The 15,410-nt window shown below is 38.1% G+C and overlaps 1 protein-coding gene across 5 annotated transcripts in view; it reads right to left on the minus strand.

The window, feature by feature from the left end:
* The window catches only part of Ophn1 (oligophrenin 1), a 477,586-nt gene that overhangs the window by 241,733 nt on the left and 220,443 nt on the right, over positions 1-15,410 (minus strand). For all 5 annotated transcript variants that reach the window (XM_023704707.1, XM_023704709.1, XM_023704708.1 and 2 more), the window contains exon 6: positions 13,852-13,953. In XM_023704707.1, the coding sequence (XP_023560475.1) occupies positions 13,852-13,953 (102 nt within the window). The remainder of the gene's footprint in view (positions 1-13,851; positions 13,954-15,410) is intronic.

The raw sequence follows: 15,410 nt of genomic DNA on the forward strand, positions 1-15,410 counted from the left end.
TAGCTAAAAGTTACTGGTAAAAGGAATAACTCAGTGCTATGAGTCAAGAAGTGTTTTATTTTTTAGAAATAGTTTATTGCATCAAATTTATATTTTACTTTACAATAGAAAATGCTCTAAAATAGTATTTTTGCTATTTCATTTCTAGTACTTCTCTCTCACCAGGATATAGCAGAACAAGTTATCTTATACTTGTATGTAAAGCTTGCCTTATTAAACATTGTATGCCTTATTTTATTAAATCATTTTGTTGAAACTCAATTCTACACTTTAGAAAAGTGGTTTTTTTCTTAATTAACAAGAACTGTGGTGGGTTTTTTTGCTGTTGTTTTTTGTTTTGTTTTGAGGAACTGGGGATTGAACTCAGACCTTTGCGCTTGCCAGGGAAGCACTTATTCCACTGAGCCATCTCCCCCGCCCCATAACTGAGATGTTTTTAAAAACAACTAAAATCATCTTATTTTTTATTTATTTATATTTATTTTATTTATTTTTTTGTATTTAGGACAGGGTAAACAGGGTCTCACTATGCAGACTGGACTCCATAGTGATCCTCCTGTTTACAGCCTTCCAAGTGCTGGGATTACAGGCATATGCCACGAAGCCCAGTCTCAATGACTGTCTCAGCACACTCCGGGGAGGGGGGGAGGAAGGGGGAAACCAGGGGATCAAACACTCCTGGCCCCTGTGTCTGCCTAAGCAGGTGCTTTAATCTGCTGAGCTATTTCTTTTTGTTTTTTTCAGGTACCAGGGATTGAACTCAGGACCTGGCACTTACCAGGCAAGTGCTTATTCTACTAAGCTATGTCTCCAGCCCAAAAATTCGTTCTTTTTTTTTTTTTTTTTTTTGTTATTTTAGGGACGGGTCTACTACAAGGTTTCAGGGTCTCACTACTAGATTGGACTCATAGTGGTCCTCCTGTTTACAGCCTCCCAAGAGCTGGGATTATAGGCATACGCCACCATGCCCAGTCTCAAATGTTGTCACCGTGTGCCCCGGGAGCAGGACCGGCATGGCAGGCCCAGGGAACGGACTCCTGGCTCCTGCTTGCAGGCACTTTAATCTGCTGAGTTGTTTGGCTGGACCCCGCTAAGCTATTTGGCTGGTCCATAAAATCCTCATTTTGTATCTGCCTGTTACTTGTAATATCATTATTTATCTATTTACTGAGTTTATTCAATACATGAATCTATAAATTAAAAATAAAAAGAATGAAGCAATCTGAAAGGGTCACCCAACTCTCAGAAAAGGATCTATGTCTCTGTTTAAATAAGATCAATTTGAAAGAAACAACACACTGGGCAGGTTGAGTTACCCCCCAAAAAAGCCCTTGGCTACTGTAAATATAAAACAACATGGCGTTTTACTCTGAAATTGACTCATTCCATACAGCAGCCTATAGTTGGAGAAGAAATCCAGTGTAATGCCCACCATATTTGAGAATGCTTACTCAGGAGCCATTCTGACAAGGGGTTAACTGTTTAAGACAGAGTTACAGAACAACTACACTTCAGAGTTTGTGAGGTCACCCTACCACTTACAGGTGACAGTAGCATAAAGGGTGCTGGCTAGACAGAGACAAGGAAGAGTTTAACTTTAGGTGGAAAAGGACACTGGAGTTCCAAATTGAGTTGCAAAGACAAGGCCCTGGAAAGAATTCATTCCCTTCTTCCTCATTCCTTACATCTTTACCAGTACTACTATTAAGCTTCATTAATCTTGAGATATAAGTAGTACAGCAGTTGATTTTATGCTATTATTTAAGTATTTTCTATTATAAAATACATTTCATTTAGTAAATATTAACTACATGTCAGCTTTTGGTCTGTATGTGTATCTATACTACAACCATATATCTTTTTCCTGTTTTTAAGAGCAGCAAAATGGTAGCTTTCATTGGATTTTATACTATGTGAACATCCACTTTGTCTTTGATTCTATTACTATTGCTCATTTCGTTGCTATTGCTAGGGTGGCACAGGTGTTACTATAAATTTGCTTTTACTATCTGCCATTATCTGGTGGGTCTGTGTCATCAACACCACCATGGCTCATTTTCCTGACAACCATGTGCTTAGCCAGTACCGCACCCTCTCCACCTCAACTTAATGGAAGCAGTCAAATTTTCAGACAGAGAAAAAGCCCTATAGTTAGCTGTACCCAGAGAGCATCATTGGAAAGCAGATACTAACTAAAGATAACTCCGTACCAGCAACAAAATCTTTCCACTATAATCTCCTCCAAAATCTCAGAGGACATGCACATATGTACACACACAAAAAAAACAAACATGAGAAAACAAAGCAACAAAATGCCAAGAAAAACTATGGACTCCCCAAAATTTGATATATAGGGCATCAATGAGAAGCAATGAAAAATCACAGGGCTGAATGATACTGTACAGCATAATAAAAGAGATAAAAAAGAACAAAAAATGCTCAGTAGGCTCAAAAAAGATACTGATTTGATAAAATGATCAATGAGGTTACAGAACACACTACTGAAAAGCAAGCTGAGTGTAATGGTTGATACACTGTGTCAACTTGGCTGGATTGGCTGAGCGGTGCCAGGTACTGGGCCTAGGAGAAGGAGCCTGGCCCAGGGCAGAGAGGGCCCAGCCTAGGGCATGGAGGGCCCAACCCTAGGGTGACTCCACACAAAAAGGATATATAAAAGGGTTAAAAAAGGATTCTGCATTGCACTTCTTCAGAGAAACTACAGTCTTCACAGACAGCTTAGACTTCACCTCCTAGTTTCCAGCACAGACTCTTCATCCTTCTCTCACAGACTCACCAGCCTTCCATCACTTCCATGCAGACCCATCAGCCAATTGATGAAGACTGACGCAAAACACTGCAGTGAGCTCCAGACCTAGGACTGAACCCTTTAGTCTCCAGTGTGCATGCATCCTCTGAATGCTTCTGCATCCGACTCTACAGCTAACCATCATAAGCGGATCTTGTATTTTCTTACACATTTATACATCTTGTATTATATCTGTTCCTTATATCTGTTCCTCTAGTAACACCGTGATAAACTGAGCTAAACAAAATGATATAAAGTATCTATGAGCAATTTACAAAACAGTACGAAACAATACTGTAAGATATAAAAACTTCTATTGGAAACAGACAGCAGAAGCAACCAATGTGAGAAAAAAATATCAGAATTAGAAAGCAGGGCTGATGCTGGTAACCATGTACTCAGAGGTACCTCATTTACAAGAGATCATTAAAAAATGGATGCAACAAATCTTAGATGGTCCATAAAGGACTAACCAATGAAAAATGAAAAGACATCAAGAATGCCATAAAAATATCCTGTTAAGAGAAACAATACGGGAAAGCATGCCTAGTATGGAAATAGAACTTAACATACAAATATGTGGGGCACCTAGAAGTTGAAATAACCAATCTCAGAAAAAAGCTACTCAAAATGAGCAAGCAGGCACACATCATACAAATGACACCCCTAATCCAAGAGCAGGTAGAGTGACACCAGACAAGAAGCACCCCAGGCCCATGTAAGCAAGCAGACCCATGCTGTACAAATTGAGAAGAGGTACATGTAAAACTTCAAAAAGCAAAAAGCAAAAAAGAAACTATGTGTAACAAAACAAAACAGTGACACATCATAGTCAAAATGTCACAAGTCCAACAAAAGTGCAGAATATTAAAAACAGAGAAAAGCAAACTAGTGCTAGAATAGCTGTAATTGTTTTTAAATAGCTAAACAAAAAAATTAACTCAAAATATAATACATAAGAAAACTGTGAGATAACTTTTATAACAGCAAAGGGAACCAAAAGACAGAAGGAAGTGAGTGAGAGGGGAAGGGGACAAAACAAGAGTTAAGATGTGTTATGTATACCTATCAACTTCATACAAGAACGGTGAGCATTATGTACCACACACATGTACTCATTAAAATAAACATTAAAAAGTTGATGCAAAACAGATGACAGACTTGAATGTAAACCCCACAATATCAAATTCATACAAGATAATGTAGGAAAAAAATCTACTGAGCCTGATACTATATAAGGCAATAACTTTTACATACATCAAAACATGACCCAAGAGCCAGCCAAAAAACCTAGTGGACTAAAGCACCTGCAAGCAAGCACAGGGCCCTGGGGTTCCCGAGGCCTGTGCTAGCCCAGCCCCTGGGGCACACTGAGACAGCAATTGAGGCTGGGCGGGGTGGTGCCTGCCTATAATCCCAGCTCTAGCAAAGCTATAAACAGGAGGATCACTACAACTCCAATCTAGTAGTGAGACCCTCAACACCCTAACGACCCTTCCCTAAAACATTATAATAATGATAACAATAATAATAATAATGTTTATATGCATTGTCTCCCATTAAAAGTCAGTGTTTTCAGATATTTTACATCTCTGTAAAGTAATATATAGGTCTGAATGTTCCTGGATGGGAATAACTAACATTGTGAAGATACCCATACTCCCAAAATTGCTGTACCTATCTAATGTAATCCCTATCAAACTAGCACAAACATACCTCACAGATCTAAAGAAATTGTTCCTAAATTTTATTTGGAACCAGAAAAGACCTACAATATCAAAGTCAATCCTGGGCAACAAAAACAAGGCAGGAGGCATTACAATTCCTGACATGAAATTATATTAAAAGGATACTGTGATAAAATCAGCATGGTACTGGAAACAAAATAGACTGGAGGATCAATGGAATAGATCAGAAGACGCTGAACCCTTTACAAATACAGGCTCCTGAAAGCCAACCCCACACCAACTAAGTAGGGCAAACAATTAACACAGAAGAAAAAGGAGTAAAAAACAGGAGGTAAATAATATGTCAATCATAAGTAAATATATCTCAATTATAACCACCAATGTAAATGGACTCAATTCACCCATTCGGAGAAATAGACTGGCACAGTGGATTAGAAAACAAAATACAACAATATGCTATATGAAAGAAACACATTTAATTCATAAACAAATTCACACACTGAAAGTTAAAGGATGGAAAACAATACTACACACCCCAGTAACTCAGAAAAAAGCAAGGGTAGCAATTCTGTTCTCAGACAGTCCCAAGCTCAAAGCAAGAACGATCAAACAAATAAAGAAGGCCACTACATATTGCTCAGGAGAAAATTACAAGAGGAAGAGGTAACACTCATAAATATGTATGTACCAAACATGAGAGCACGCAACTATATAAAACAAATCTTAATGGACATGAAAAATCTAATATACAATACCATAATTTTAACAGGAGATCTTAACACCCCGTTACCCCAAAAAGATAGGGCAATCAGACAAAAACATTAGCAAAGAAATAACACAACTGAACCAGACCTTCAAACAAATGGACTTGGTGGACATATACAGAGTGTTCCACCCAAACACAGCTGAATACACATTTTTCTCAGCTGCACAGGGATCATTTTCTAAAATAGACCACATACTGGTCCATAGGTCATACTTAAGTATATGAAAGAAAACAGAAATTATTCCATGCATATTATCTGACCACAGTGCAATGAAACTGGAAATAAATAACAAAAGAAACCAGAATAAAACCATAAATACATGGATATTAAACAACACCCTACTCAGCAACCAATGGGTCACAGATGAAATTAAATAAGAAATCCAACAATATCTACAATTCAATGAAAATTCAAGCATAACTTACCGGAATTTGTGGGATGTGATGAAAGCAGTTCTGAGAGGGAAGTTCATAGCTGTGAACTCACACATTAGGAAAACATAATGGGAACAAATAAACACCCTAATGCTACACCTCCAACAACTACAAAAGGAAGAGCAAACCAAACCGAGAGCCCAAAGATGGGAAGAAATCATAAAGATTAGAACAGAAATTAATTCAATGGAGATGAAGAAACATTTCAAAGAATTAATGAATCAAAAACGTGGTTCTTTGAAAGATGAAGTAAAATCGGTAAACCTCTAGCTAACTTCATCAAAAAGAGGAAAGAAAAAATTCAAATACAAGCAATAAGGAATGGAAAGCATGAAATTTCAACAGACCCAGTGGAAATTTAAAAGATTATCAATAGCTACTTTGAGAATCTTACTCTCACAGAATAGAAGACACAGAAGAAATGGACAGATTCCAGAAAGATACAAATTATCAAAACTGAATTAAAAAGATACAACCATTCTCAATAGCCAAGTAACAGCCAATGAAATATTAGATGTAATAAAAAAAAAAACCCTACCGACAAAGAAAAGTTCAGGTCCTGATAGATTCACAGCTGAATTCTACAAGACATTTACAGAAGATGTAGTCCCTATACTCCTCAAACTCTTAAACGAAATTGAAAAGAAAGCAATCCTCTCAAAATCATTCCTGGAGGCAAGTATTATACTGATACCAAAACCAGGGAAAAATGGAACTAAGAAAGACAAATACAGGCTAATCTCCCTCATTAGCATAGATGTAAAAATCATCAATAAAATTCTAGCAAATAGAATACAGCAAATCATCAAGAAGACCATACACCATGACCAGGTAGGATTCATCCCAAGGATTCAAGCATGGTTCAGTATTGGAAAATTTATAAATATAATACACTATATCAATAGAGCGAAAACTAAAAACCAGATTATCATCTCAACTGATGTAAAAAAGGCTTTTGACAAAGTCCAACACTCATTCATGTTCAAAGTCCTACAGAAAATTGGAATAGATGGCCTATACTTCAATCTGGTAAAAGCCATTTATGAAAACCCAATGGCTAACATAATTCTAAATGGGGAAAAACTAAAATCTTTTACTCTTAGATCTGGTATAAGACAAGGATGGCCTCTCTCACCACTCCAATACAGTTCTGGAATCATTAGCTAGAGCCATTAGACAAGAGAAAGAAATAAAAGAAATAACAATATGTAAAGAAGAAGTTAAATTATCATTATTTGCAGATCACATGAAACCTTACTTAGAAGACCCAAACAACTCCACCAAGAAGCTACTAGAATTAATACACAAATTCAGTAGCATAGCAGGATACAAAGTCAATACCCAAAAGTCAATAGCATTCCTCTACACAGATAACACACTGAGAGGGAAATTAGAGAAACAATACCTGTTACACTAGCACTGAGCAAAATGAAATACCTTGGAATTCATCTAACTAAAGAAGTCAAAGATCATTTCAAGGGAAATTACAGTACTCTGAAAAAAGAGATCGTAGAGGATTTCAGAAAATGGAAAGATATTCCATGCTCCTGGATAGGAAGAACCAACATTGTGAAGACAGCCAAACTCCCAAAATTGCTGTACAGATTTAATACAATCCCTATCAAGCTACCACCAACATATCTCACAGACCTAGCAAAATCGTTCCTAAAATTTATTTGGAACCAGAAGAAACCTAGAATAGCAAAGGCAATCCTGGGCAATAAAGACAAGGCAGGAGGCATTACAATTCCTGATTTGAAATCAAGCCTACTGTCATAAAATCAGCATGGTATTGGCAACAACACAGACCTGAAGATCAGTGAAATAGATTAGAAGATGTGGAAGACTCTTGGAACACACTCAGCCACCTTATCTTCGAGAAAGGGGCCAAACATAATCATTGGAAGAAAGATAGCCTCTTTGACAAATGGTGCTGGAAAAACTGGCTCTCTGCATGGTGAAGAATGAAGCTTGCCCCACGTCTATCACCATGCTCTAAGCTCAAGTCAAAATGGATTAAAGATCTACACATTAAAACAGAAACACTAAATCTCCTGGAAGAGAAAGTAGGAGGAACTCTTTAAGGGAGGGTTAGGCAACGAGTTCATGAAAAAAAAATCAAATCGCATGGGAAACACTTGAAAGAATTAACAATTGGGACCTCCTCTTATTGAGAAGTTTTTGCACATCAAAAGAAATGACCAACAAAGTGAAAAGACACCCCACAAATTTGGAAAAAATTTTGACAAATAAGTACTCAGCCAAAGGTCTGCTCTCTAGAATTTATAAAGAACTGAAAAACTCGAGGGCCCCAAAATTTAAATTTAAAGACCCACTCCACAAATCGGCATCCAAGATGGACACACACTTCTCAGAGGATGAAATTAAAGAAGCAAATAAATGTATGAAAAAATGGTCCACATTACTAGTCATCCATGAAATGCAAATTAAAACAATATTGAGATATCATGTCACCCCAGAAACAATGGCTATCATAAAGAAATCACCCAACAACAAATGTTGGAGAGGCTGTGGGGGAAAAGGAACCATTCTCCACTGCTGGTGGGAATATAGACTGGGACAACTGCTATGGAAATCAGTGTGGAGACTCCTTAGAAAAGTTGGACTGGAAATCCCATTTAAACCAGGTATTCCTCTACTGGGAATTTTCCTGGAGGATCTGAAAACATCGTATCAGTGATATATGTGTGCCTATGTTTACAGCAGCACAATTTGTGATAGCCAAATCTTGGAAACAACCAAGATGCCCATCACCTGAGGAATACACGAAAAAGATATGGTACTTTTATACAAGGGAGTATTACTCATATATAAAGAATGATAAACTCAAAGCTTCTATATTGATGCCACTTGAAGATATACTCATAAGTGAAATAAACCAGACACACATGTGTCAATATCATATACTCTTCCTAGTATAAGAACTCAAAAGAAGAAATACAAATAGAAAGGTATAATACAACTAAAAGGAAAGCAAGAACTTGAGGACTAGACAATGAAGAGAGTGCAAAGAGAAGACCTAGGAAACATGACAGAAGCAAGACATACAGTTATATGCAGAAGATGGGTAAGACAATGATCCTGAGAATCTTTAAAACATATTCAAATCTAGCAGTTAATTGGAAGGATAATCACCCTACCTCTATATATGCTGACACCTGTGAACTAAGCAACTGCACTGAGGATGGCAATGTGTAACAGTAGGTTCATGCTTGGAGTGCCTGTCATGCTGGTCTTCTGAATACAGGCTGCTTGTCATGACATGCCGGTTGCGCTGCTGTGCTGTTGCTCGGGTAGATGATTGTTCAAAAAGAAGAGGGTGGTGAATGAAGGCAAGAGATAGGAAAAGTAGTGTTGTGGAACTGTCCTACTACAATGCTGTAAATGGTTAGATTTCTGGACCTATGTGTAAACATATAATCTTTATTCCTATTTTTTAAATATATTTTAATTTTTTAAATGTTTTTTTCATCATATTCTGTAGGGATTTAAAGTTCAACATATCAATACTTGATGAAAAATACCTGTTCCATGTTATGCCTAAGATGTTTGATATTCTGACAGTAACGTTAAGCTCAACAGCCTAGGTTGTATGGTAATAACAATAAGCATCTCTTCTGGAGGGTTAGCAACCCAAGTTTGCAGACCAAAATTAGAGAAAAAGAAGGGCCACAAGGACAGTCAACATTTTGTCCCTAGCCTTTCAAGGACAATTAAGACTCAGGACATATGAGAACTTGTACTGTAACATCATGTAACTCAGTTGTGTACCAAATTTTCTGATAAAGGAGATTATGGGGCTAAATAGGAAAGTAATCGATGATGTAGAGTGTGCCTAAGGAGAGTCACATGGAGAGAAAACATTCTCTCAGGCTTTCACAGAGAACAAGTTGGCCAAGCAATGGCCGTGACTCATCCACATGGCTGACACTGACAAAGGATCCAAGAACTGATGTACAGGATCTCAGGATAAATCCTGAGGGGATTTCACTGACCTTATCTGATTCAAAAGCTACAATTCTTCTTACATAGGTCTTGCTTTATCTTGGTTTTAACCATCCAGCAGAAAAGTATAAAAACGAAGTATAAGAAGTAAAGCCATGTTGTTATGTTAAGTTGTAGGAGACTTAGATCAACAACTTCTGATATTGCCAGTCATACAGAAGACCCAAAACTCTTATTTGACTACTGGACTATTTTGGAAAATTTTGTTGAATTCACACACCTATAATATTTAAAAGAGGGAACTAAACAAGAAAAGGGGATACAGATGAATGACCATTTTGTATCTGTGTATTCAAAATGGTTAAGATAGATATATAGCTACATTCTCTTAATTCAATGAATATAGGGATTTGTTCTTATTAGTGTTTGTAAATAGGATATCATGTCTGTATCTTGTACAGCAAATAACCACTAGGTAGACTGTATGCAATGTACTAGTTATTGAAACTGTCCTACTAATTTGATTTGAAACTGTCTCATTGCTATTTGTTTCTCAATAAAATTGTGGGAAAAAATATGACAATTTGAGAATAAACAACTCAATTTACAACTAAGCAAAGTAGCTCAACAGACACTACACCAGAGAACATAATGGCAACTAAAACCAAGGAAAGATATGCAACATTATATGCCATCAAGGAACTGCAAGTTACAAATAGCAATCATAAATAATTACATAATTGTTAAAATGGCTAAATTCCAAAAATGTCGACAAGAATGAGACAAGATGGAAAGTCTTACTCTTTGATGACAGGAATGAAAACCAGAACAGCTACTTTCAAAGTGATGGAGACCACACTGAGACAGTGCTGGGCAAGCTTCAGAATTAACTAATTGGCTTTCTATATTAACTTATGAGTCCTTCTCAGGCCTAAATAACTTGCCTGATCAGCCAGCAACTGGCATGCAGAAACAGAACTCTCCAGGGTCAATATTCATAGTAGAGACCTGTTACACTGTAACATCTCTAAGGCACGATAACACCACAGCTGAGGCCACTAATTCTCAGAATTCCACTGCCAACCTGAGAGATCAAACAATTCTCTCATTAAGATTTATTGCTTATAATGTCTTTGTTGTATTTTCAGAAAGCCTTGTTCTCTTTTGAGACTTTTGTGTCAGGTAACAGTGGTACATCAAGACAGCAGAATATTATTAAGCCTGAAAAAGACATAAACTATCAATTCGGGAAATGACACGGAGGAACAATAAACATATTGCTAAGTGAAAAAGGCAACCTGAAATGCTACATACTAATATTTCCAACTGTGTGAAAGTCACAAAAGAAGTCCATGAAAAGAAAAAGGGTTTCCAGGGATTAGAGAAGAGGAATAGAAGAATGCAGAGGGATTTTCATGGCACTGAGAGAATACTGTATGATTCTGTAATACTAGATACATGTCATTACACAGGTAACAAAATCCACAGACTATACAACACAGTGGCTCATCAATTGCAATAATTGTGCCACATTATACAAGATGTTAATAGTAGAAAATGTGTATGAGGGAACTAGAACTTTATCTCTGTACCTTCCATGAAGTTTTTTTATAAACATAATACTGCTATTAAAATGAAATTTCTTTATCAGAAAAGGTGTCTAACCCTAAATCCACATTGTTACTCTTTAATGAACATAGTAAAGGTGGAAGGTTAACTTATCAGGAAAGCAACAAGGACAACAGAACCCTCCGGAAACCTTCATAGGAAAGCTTGTAAAAGTTTGGATTGTGTCCAGTATCCTCAAGACCAACTCCACGTTTAGAAATTCACAGGACTCAAAAGACACAACACATAGCCACAGTCACAGTGAAAGGATACAAAGAGAAAAGGTACACTGGCTATAGTTCAAAGGAAATCAAATGAAGCTTACAAGAGATCTCTTAATGTTGTCACACATGGCAGACAACTACTCCTGTGAGGAGCTATATAACTACACAGGTAAAAATGCTATTTGTCACATAAGCTCAGTAGAGACTGAGTTCCCTAAATTGTTCTTGGGGCCTAGCATATAGCAAAATTCTAGGCTCTCTGAAGAAATATAAGCTGATAAAATACATTTTTCTGTATAAACCACATTATTCATATAGGCAGTTTATATGTACTGAGCCACTCTTATCATTTGGGGAAACTTTTATATCAGTGTAGAGAATTGTTTAACATTCAAGTGCTGAGATGCCAGCCAAGAGATACACTCATCAATAGGCCTTTCCAAACATAGCAGTCCCAGTTCTGTGATGTTAACTCTTTTCTGCCCAAGAACCCTGGCATAGAATGAACAGAAATCAACAAAAACAAAAGTAAGCAAAAGAAAGATAGTGCAAGCCCCCAGACTTAATTCCAATTTGAGGAAAAGAAGTAGACCTTTTCTGCTATGTAACACTAACTCTATCCACCACTGAGGGTCATGACACAACCTTCAAGCACCTCACATGTGATGTGAGACCTATTAAGCCAGGTAGCAGAAGAGGAGCCAAGATGGTTTCTAATAATCTTGTACTAGTCCATTTTCTGTTGCTATAACAAAATACTTCATGCTAGGTACTTTATAAACAAAAGAGGTTTATTTAGGTCACAATTTTAGAGGTTGAAAACCAGGATGAGGCAGATACATCGTCTCCAGTGAGTAAACAGTTGGCCACATGGCTAAGAAATGAGCAGGGAACAGACTACATGCAGAAGGGAGAGTTCACTTGCTGAGACCAGAAGCAAGAGAGATTCAGCTCTCAGACTCACTCTTTATAAGCACTTGCTCTCATGGACTCTAATGGTGGTATCCAGAGAACATTCTAAGAGTAGTCTCTCCAAGGACCTAACCACCTTCCACTAGGCTCCACCTCCTTAAAGGTTCTGCTCCACACCACCACATCAGGGACCACAATTACAGCACATAAATATCCACTTTAAAGATCAATTTCTCCATTTCTGTCAAATACTACCTGTTTTTGAATGACCATCCCAAATTCAAAAGACAACATTCTTCCAAAAAGGCAATTGTCCACATCCAAATATGCCTTCAATTTTGCACTTCCTCATCCAGAGAACACATTTAGAAGTGTGTGGGGCGGGGCAAAAGATACACTCCCACACACCTCAGTTCACACACTTGGCTCTTCCCATGATTCTGGGTGCAAACTGAGTTGGATAACAATGGAATCAAATTCAATGGTTAGGCTCAATGCTCACCTTTAAGAGAAAGTTGATTCAGATCTTAACCAGTTCAGTTTGTAACCAGAAAAATGGACAGAATTGAGTTTGTGAAGCAAGGCCTATCTATCTATCTATCTATCTATCTATCTATCTATCTATCTCATATTCTGCTTATTTAATAGTAATGTGTATTCTTATCTAAACATCCTAACTGTGAGCTGTGGAGGAACAGGAACTTTGTCTTACTGCTTCTGTAGGCTACTGCAGCCAGCATAGTGATGAAGGACAAGTGAAAGGTAAGCACTCAATGCTGGTTTATTTCAACAATAGTCATTATTTGTCCCATATATAAGTAGCTGTCCTATCAGCCTCCCACTGCCTAACAAAATTAACGATTTATGTCAGGATAAAAAAGTAAAAGATCTGCTCCTGATCTCCCAAATAAATGACTCTGGAGGGCCAGTGAGATAGCCCAGTAGACTAAGCACCTGCTTTGGCAATCACAGGGACCACAGTTTGATCCCCAGTCCTGCATGCTGTGCCAGCCCCACCAACCAGGGCATGCTGAGCAGGTGACAGAATCCAGGCATGTGGCACACACCTGTAATCCCAGCGCTGGGGAGGCTGAAAACAGGAGGATCACCATAAGTCAGATCTGCATAGTGAGACCCTGCACAAAACACAGAAACTGGGAAAAAAAATGGCTCTGGAAGTCAGTCATTGGAGTGCCAGTCTTCTTGCTTTACTTTGTCTTTCACACTGAAGAAATGAAGCCATAAATGAAGTACCTCATCCAAGATCACACAGGTAAATAGTGGAGTAGCTGGCTCAAGAACTTAGAGGGTCTTGTTCTAACACTCATGCTGATGGCACATGGTTCTATGCTGAGACAGGATGGGGAACATCTTGTGATCAGAAAACATCACCATGTCTGAGGCTGAGTTGGCAGCGAGAAGCAAGGGCAGGCTTTGGGAACATACCTCTTGTAACTGAGATTCTTTCTTTTTAGATGATAAATGTAAGTGCCGGTCCAACAAAGAATAAAATTTCTCACCATCCTTTTCAAATTTCTTTTTCCGCTCCTAGATGTGGGAGACAAAGGACAGATTAAAATCTGTCATTTTAATTCTATGAGCTTGGAAATGAGAATGAAGGAAACAGTGCCTTGTTTCATGTGGTTCATTCCTCTAGCTCCTAGGGAAAAAGAAAATTAAGCAATAATTTTCCTTTATACTAGTCTCAGCGGTTATGACCTCTTCAAATATAACCCCAAACCATTCTGAGTACCATTTTGCCTAGGTCAGTTTCTGCTGGCACAGTTAAAAGCTCTGTGATCTTCCTCACAGAAACTAATACTGATGGCCAGCCTGATAGCTCAGCAGACTAAAGCGCTTGCTTAGGCAGATCGCAGCGGCCAGGGTTCGATCCCTGGTGTGTCGTGCCAGCCCCAGCCTCCAGGGCGCACTGAGACAGCAATTGAGACTGAGCATTTGTGATGCGCACCTGTAATCCCAGCACTTGGGAGGCTGAAAACAGGAGGATCACTGAGTCCAAACTACGTAGGGAAACCCTGTAGACCTTGTCCTAAGTACCGGGGGGGGCTAACACTGAATGGGTCCTCTGTGGTAGAAACCTTTTTTGTCCCTCCACTACTTTCTATATGTATTAATCATTCTTTCAATATTTTTTATTGTCTCTTTGTTTTAAAGCAGGGTCTTGCTAGTTCATGCTCACCTTGAACTCACTGTTGTAACTCAGGATGGCTTCAAACTTGTGATTCTCCTACCTCAGCCTCTTGAGAGCTGAGATTACAAGCATGCATCACCAAGCCCAGTTCATTCAATTTTTTAATAAGGAACAGAAAAATGGGATAAATACAACATGGAAAGGTCAATCTGCAATGCTTTCAAACTGCTTAATAAAAAATCAAGTATTTCCAAGACAACAGGAACCTAGGCCTGTCTCTTTGAATGAACTCTTTGCACCACTTAAGGATTTCACTATTATATACTAAAAGCTGAGGTTTAAAGATAGAAGAAAACAATCCTGGAAGGTTTAGCTGGCAAGCAAAGAGCTGAAAAGATTTATGAGGGATAAAGAATCAGCATTCATTCTCCTTAGATACAAAATATAATTAAGTTCTCTGCTGCTCAGCACAAGTGGAACTCACACAGTCTCCAAAGAACATTAACAATGCTCATTTGTCAGACTACTGCTGACATTCTACAGTCCTCTCAGTACCAGTCTGTGTAATCCATGAAAACATCTTGTGCGGTCTGATGGGAAATCCAAGCTCACTGAGCAGCAATGCCAGGTACTAGAAAAGGCACAGCAAGGGAACGCACAAACAAAAGGAGAAGAAACCCCCACAAGGAGTTTATTGCTACATGCAATTTATTGCTGAATTGGAAGCTAAGGCAAAGTGACCTGTAACCTATAAGAAATATACTTTTGCCACATATGATGGTACACACCTATAATAAGGAAGGATCTCAAGGCCAGCCTGGATAACTTCGTGAGACTCTGTCTCAAAAATAAA

Source organism: Octodon degus, unplaced genomic scaffold, assembly GCF_000260255.1.
Source record: "Octodon degus isolate 3935 unplaced genomic scaffold, OctDeg1.0 scaffold00201, whole genome shotgun sequence".
NCBI classification, from domain to species: Eukaryota; Metazoa; Chordata; class Mammalia; order Rodentia; family Octodontidae; genus Octodon; species Octodon degus.